The sequence below is a fragment of the Protomyctophum parallelum genome (assembly GCF_964188405.1).
Source record: "Protomyctophum parallelum genome assembly, chromosome: 3".
Classification (NCBI taxonomy): Eukaryota; Metazoa; Chordata; class Actinopteri; order Myctophiformes; family Myctophidae; genus Protomyctophum; species Protomyctophum parallelum.
In genome coordinates, this window is record NC_139698.1 from 56,476,787 (window position 1) to 56,483,936 (window position 7,150).

Sequence of the window (7,150 nt, forward strand, 5' to 3'; positions counted from 1 at the left end):
TAAAATAAAAGAGCTTTTCTCCAGTGTGGACACGCTGGTGTGGGAGCGTACCTATGTTCCCCAGGTTCTATATTCCCAAACATGCAAAAAAGGCTTATCGAGCCCACTATCAAGCATGTTCTAGCAGCTATAGATCAGTTAATTCGTTATTTTCAGAGTGTTTGTGCCAGGCGTGGATGATTACATTTATTTATTGATGACCTCCTAGATTGTTTAATGTTGCTTAATGTAAATCCCTCTGGATTGAGCGTCTGCTAAATGCCTAAATTGTAAATTGAAAAGAGAAGGGAACCCGCACACTCATATGCTCCAAAAGATACATTTATTGACGACGTTTCGAGCCAAGGCTCTTCATCTGGTCAAACTCAAGATGTCAGTGATCCACCCACTTAAATAGACACCCACGGGTCACGTTACTAGTCAGTGGGTGGAACCAACACAACATTGTCATTAGATCAATTCATGAAATATCATTAAATACAGTGTTACACATTTTTCAAATCCACAACAGTGGAGTAAGCAAAAGGACATCATGATTATTATAGAATCTTAGACAGTGATTCACATAATCAGGTATTATTACTTAGGCAACAATTCAAATATATACAGCATACAATAAAGAAATTATAAAAGGTGGCTGATGGGGAAGTCCTCGTTCATTCCCTTTGGGGACATTGTATTTAAAGTGTAAATCCAAAAGGATTCACGTTGTAACAATAATCTATTTAGATCCCCTCCTCGCCTGGGGCATTTTACATGTTCATTGTTCAATCCCCTGATATCTCAGAGTGGCCACAGTGTGTTTAGCGGACAGAAAATGCATTGCCGCTTCTGTGCTCGGATAATCGTGTCTTTAACGCCCTGTTGGTCTTACAATTTAAACATAAATTGTAAACATGATGTCATGGGCCGCTATGCTTCATGACAGGCTTGATAAGCCCAAAGCTTATTGATAACGGGTACTCAATAAGCTTGTTATGAGATTTTGTCGGGTATCGGTTATCAAGCTCCATCCCTAGTGTGGACACGCTGGTGTCTTGAGATAATTTGACTGAATGAAACTCTTGTCACAATGTTTACTGTTGAAACGTTTTGTCTCCAGTGTGGATACGCTGGTGTGTCTTCAGATTAGATGACTGACTGAAACTCTTGTCACAATATTTACATTGTAAAAAAATTTCACCTGTGTGGATACGCTGGTGTGTCTTCAGATGACATGACTGTCTGAAACTCTTGTCACAATATTTACACTGAAAAGGTTTTTCTCCAGTGTGGATACGCTGGTGTGTCTTCAGATCACCTGACTGACTGAAACTCTTGTCACAATATTTACATTGGAAAGGTGTGTGGATACGCTGGTGTATTTTCAGGTTATGTGATAGTCTGAAACTCTTGTCACAATATTTACACTGAAAAGGTTTTTCTCCAGTGTGGATACGCTCGTGTGTCTTCAGATGACATGACTGACTGAAACTCTTGTCACAATATTTACACTGAAAAGGTTTTTCTCCAGTGTGGAGACGCTGGTGTGTCTTCAGATCACCTGACTGAGTGAAACTCTTGTCACAGTGTTTACACTGAAAAGGCTTTTCTCCAGTGTGGATACGCTGGTGTATTTTCAGGTGATATGATAGTATGAAACTCTTGTCACAATGTTTACACTGAAAAGGTTTTTCTCCAGTGTGGATACGCTCATGTGTCTTCAGATTAGATGACTGACTGAAACTCTTGTCACAATATTTACATTGTAAACGTTTTTCACCTGTGTGGATACGCTGGTGTCTCTTCAGATGACATGACTGTCTGAAACTCTTGTCACAATATTTACACTGAAAAGGTTTTTCTCCAGTGTGGATACGCTGGTGTGTCTTCAGATCACCTGACTGACTGAAACTCTTGTCACAATATTTACATTGGAAAGGTGTGTGGATACGCTGGTGTATTTTCAGGTTATGTGATAGACTGAAACTCTTGTCACAATATTTACACTGAAAAGGTTTTTCTCCAGTGTGGAGACGCTGGTGTGTCTTCAGATCACCTGACTGAGTGAAACTCTTGTCACAATGTTTACACTGAAAAGGTTTTTCTCCAGTGTGGATACGCTGGTGTATCTTCAGGTGATGCGATACTCTGAAACTCTTGTCACAATGGTGACAGTGGAAAGGTTTTTCTCCAGTGTGGATACGCTGGTGTCTTTTCAGTTGATGTGATAGACTAAAACTCTTGTCACAATGTTTACACTGAAAAGGTTTTTCTCCAGTGTGGACAAGATGGTGCTTCTTCAGATAACTTGAAAGAGTGAAACTCTTGTCACAATGTTTACACTGAAAAGGTTTTTCTCCAGTGTGGATACGCTGGTGTGTCTCCAGATCACCTGACTGACTGAAACTCTTGTCACAATGTTTACACTGAAAAGGTTTTTCTCCAGTGTGGATACGCTGGTGTCTGTTCAGATTACTTGACAGAGTGAAACTCTTGTCACAATATTTACACTGAAAAGGTTTTTCTCCAGTGTGGACATGCTGGTGTGTCTTCAGATCACCTGACTGTCTGAAACTCTTGTCACAATGTTTACACTGAAAAGGTTTTACTCCAGTGTGGACACGCTGGTGTGTCTTCAGATCACCTGACTGACTGAAACTCTTGTCACAGTGTTTACACTGAAAAGGCTTTTCTTCAGTGTGGATACGCTGGTGTGTCTTCAGGTTATTAGATAATCTGAAACTCTTGTCACAATAGTGACAGTGGAAAGGTTTTTCTCCAGTGTGGCCACGTCCACTTGTCTTCCCCCAATCATCACTGGCTTCAGTGAGTTCAGTGTCAGATTCAAGTTTAACTTCAACTTCAGGGCAGTGTGAAGAGATGTCTTCATCAACTTCACCTTTCACTGCTAGTAATGTCAACATTGACCCAACAGGTTCCTCTGGTCTTTGAAGTAGTTCCTCCTGTTCCTCTTTAACGTGTGGAGGCTCTGGTTCCTCCTGGAGCAGACTGGAGCTCCTCTCCTGTTCAGGAGAAACTTCCTCTTTACACACAGACATGTGTTCAGTTGAGGTGCTGGCCAGAGGCGTCATTCTGTTTTCATCATCTTCATTTTTTACAGCTACTAATGTGAACATTGACCCATCACCCTCCTTTGGTCTTTGAAATAGCATCTCCTGTTCCTCTTTAATCAGTGGAGCTTCTAGTTTCACCTGGACCAGACTGCGGCTCCTCTCCTGCTGTTCCTCTTTAATCTGTGGATGTTCTAGTTTCACTTGAACCAGACATGGGCTCCTCTCCTGCTGTTCAGGGGAAACCTCCTCAAAATCTGGAAGGAGGAGAGGGGAGGTAACATCAGCAGAGAGAAACACATTGTGTTTTCTGTCACTCTCCGTGATCAGCATCTCGGTTGCTAGTAGATGAGATACTGCAGCATAATGTGACACAAATACCACTGCATGAAATAGAATGCTACAGAGTACAATAGACAACACACACAAAACACTACTAATACTACACACAATACCTACTACACACATTAAAGGACCTGAGCCTCCTCAGGAGGTAAAGTCTGCTCTAGGGGTGTAACGATATAGTAACGAAAACAGCAACATTGATTATGTATCGTATCGTTTTGCTATGCAAATAATCGATTGTATCAATACTATATTTTTGTGCATGGTATTTAGCAATTTTTAGAAGATAAAAGGCGATTAATTACTTCGTTTAAAATAATGTCAATGTATTTGAAATAGTTACTGTATCGATTAAAAAAAAAAAGTAAACGTATCGGATCACTATAATGAACCAATATCGTCCATGTAGCGTATCGTCAACCGTGTATCGTATGAGGGGCACGGTGGCACAGTTGGTAGTGCTGTCGCCTCACAGCTAGAAGGTCCTGGGTTTGATTCCCGCTCGGGGCGCTGTGGGTGCTGGCGGCGTGTTTCCTCCTCCGCGTCATCAGTGCCCATACCCGAGGCGGTGTTGGCGAAAGGGCCTTTCTGTGTGGAGTTTGCATGTTCTCCCCGTGTCCCCTAGGGTAGGTACCCTCACAAAAACATGCAGTAATCCTGGTCTCTAAACTGCCTCCCCCTGGCCAGCCGGGGCGCCTGATGGGGAGGAATGGAACTGGTTGGAATAACGTGTTCCTTCCACGCGCTACGTCCAACCAGGGAAACTCCCCCCTGTCAGGTGTAAAGGAGCAACTTGGACACTCAGGCATGAAGGAAGCATGAGTTCAAGTCCGTTGCTCTCCCCAGGTTGGCGGAGGGTGTGTAGAGCCCAGGATCACATTAGATAATTGACACAGGGGTGAAAAATGGGTTACAAAATCGTGGGATAAAAATTATATATAAAAAAAAAAAAAAAAAAACGTGTATCGTATGTTTCGTATCGCTGTTGAAATGTATCGTTACACCCCTAGTTTGCTCTGTCCCTTTTTGTAGATGGCCTCTGTGTTGTCTCGCCAGTCCAGGTCTTTATTCAAATGGATAAAAACAAGCCCCAACCAAGAGAGCTAGCTCCCTTTGGAGGAGCAAGATACGGCCAGGTCTTGTGCAGGGTCCTTACAATATGTTTTTAACTCACGTGTTCAATGATTGTTTTTTTTCATGATTGCATTTGTTTTTTCATGATTACATTTACTATTTTCTGGTTCTCATATGCATTCTACTCATTACCTTTTTCTATAGCCACATGGTCGGCACCAAACATTCTGAATGCTACGTCCTATGCTAGCTATGTATGTATTCAGCTCTACAGTTCCCTCATCAAAAGGTACTGCTTTAGACTTGTGCTTGAATTAGGCATGTAGGTTTACTGTTTTCCTTTTTCTTGAACCGTATATGTTTGGACAGTGGACACCTTCCTTGCATGAACAAAAACTAATCTAAATGTTTCGTTGTCCATTTCTGTACACCTAGCCCTCATCCAAACAAACTCATTTGCAATGACCTACCAACAGTGATGAAGAAGTGTGTGAAAACATGTAAGGTAGGTACCAATTTGTTCAGTGGCATAGCAGGCACTACCCACATATGTTTTACACATCTTTGTTGTATAAACACGTTTGTCATCTCGTCTCTGTTCATTTTATGACAGTCACGCAGTCACAGTAAGTAACCTGAAACTGGCACGCGTGTTACAGCGGAATGTATGGGCCATGTGTCGAAAATAGCAGATCTACAAGCAGGGGTGTGCTGAAGGCGGCGCGCTAGTTCTGGGAACCCATTGGCTTGAGAGATGAGAGTTCTGAAGCTTTGTATTTCCACAACAGCTTCCATATCACACGCCATGCGCCCCTTAACCCATTCTGAACGGGCACCCATTTTGGTGTCAGCATCATGTTATGCTTTAGCTATTGAAAAATAGCAGATCTACAAGCTCATGAGCTTGTAGGTCTGCTATTTTTGTAAAAATCAAAGAACGACTGACATTTTTAGAATCTGATCTCAGGTCAGAATGGGTTAATCAGACCAGTGTGTGTCCAGTGGAAAACCTCGTATGAATCTGATCTCAGGTCAGAATGGGCTCAGTGGCAAAGACTTCAGCACTTTTTGAATCCAAGGTACAACAGGACAGTCAGAGAGGAGCACATGTTTACCTAGCTGTAAATAAAACCGTACCTACCCATCCTGTACAACTTTACTACGGGTTGCAGCGTTGCATCAGACAGTCCATGTCCCTGGCGGTCCATATCCCGCTGTTCCTCTGACCGTGATGAAGGACTTCTGGAGGCCATCTCTCTCTCCTGATGGCGTGAGATCTGCTCCTGTGGTGCTCTGTGGAAATCACCAACAGAGAAGAATGTTTAGTTATCATTCAGCAACCTGAATGATCAGAGCATCCTGACATGCTGTCTCCATCATGGCCATCGGACATAGATGCGCCACACACACACACACACACACACACACACACACGTTCATAAAGGAGAGTTTATGAATGAATAGTACGGCTGCTTAGGGACAATTTGATGTTTAAACAACGTGTCCACTGGAGCTAAAGTGAAAACATTCACCAAAAATAGCAGGTCCACAAGCTCACAACGCATCAAGTTGTGACGTATTGTGGGCTTGTACATCAGCTATTTTAGGTGTGGTAGTCCATATTTTAGGTTTGGTGGTCCAAGTATAAAGGGTTTAAGTGGTTAAACTGAAGAGACATTGAACTGATACATTCCAAATATGAAAGTATTCTGCAGCACCACTGGATCAGCTGGGCCAGTCACTGTAGGCTCATCATTAACACAATAAAGACAAAACACGTGTGAGGCCGTCATAAGGATCCCGAAATATTAGTGCCTACGACGTCTGTGGACGTCCTAGCGACGTCCCAGCGACGCGGGGTGAGATGAGAATATTCAGAATTTTTCCTCTTTTCTTTTTTGGCATTTCGCTTTTCGCTTGCCGTATGCTAACGCTCAGTGCAACTATTAGCTTGTCATTGACTCCCATGTTAGCGCGGCGGAATGACTCGTATCTCCTAATCCAGGGCGCTCTCCGTGGTGATGAATGGATCGATATGCTGGCGCTTCATTTCTGCTCCTCATCCGTCTCTCCCGCAAAATATGAACGCTTTTTGGAGCGTAAAACAATATATTAAGATGATCGGGGATGTGAGGTCCCTTTGTAAAGTCAACTTTTTTAGGCAAGTGTTTCCTGTTTCATGGCTTTCAAAGTAAAAGCGATCAGACAACTCTGGCACTCTATAGCCTTAATTTTGAAGGCACTTCCGGCACTAAATGTGTTACCTAGCCCACCCACTGGGATAGTCACTGTAGGCAGTGTTGTACCCGAACGCGTTCAAAGAACCACCGTTCACCAACTCCTTCATATTTCGGGTGAACGTGAAGTTCACGTCGTGAACGGAACGTATTGTATTTCTACTTGGTGAACGCGTTCATTTCTGGCGTGTGTGAACGTCACTTTCTCATGTTCAACTTCGTTCAAGAGTGAGTGTTTCCATAGAGCCTTCCAGGCGAAATCCCCGGCGCTAAAACATACACCCTAAACATGCCTTAATATATAGCGAAATACCCACCAATAAGTCCTTATCAGACACAAATTAACGAATCTTTCTCAGCCGTCACTGGAGCGCGCATCTAGCTACTGCATGACGTTCATGCACTCATGCTGCATGCACGCAGCACGCAGACAGACAGCAG

At 43.0% G+C, this 7,150-nt stretch overlaps 1 protein-coding gene across 1 annotated transcript; it reads right to left on the minus strand.

The window, feature by feature from the left end:
- Positions 1–254: 254 nt before the first annotated feature.
- On the minus strand, positions 255–6,819 carry LOC310856763 (uncharacterized protein; the record flags this gene model as incomplete). The annotated part of the gene is made up of 4 exons (XM_083762238.1): positions 255–262; positions 2,627–3,310; positions 5,614–5,765; positions 6,737–6,819. 4 exons carry the CDS (start codon positions 6,817–6,819, stop codon positions 255–257), a joined length of 927 nt encoding a protein of 308 aa, XP_083618364.1.
- Between the last annotated feature and the right edge of the window lie 331 nt (positions 6,820–7,150).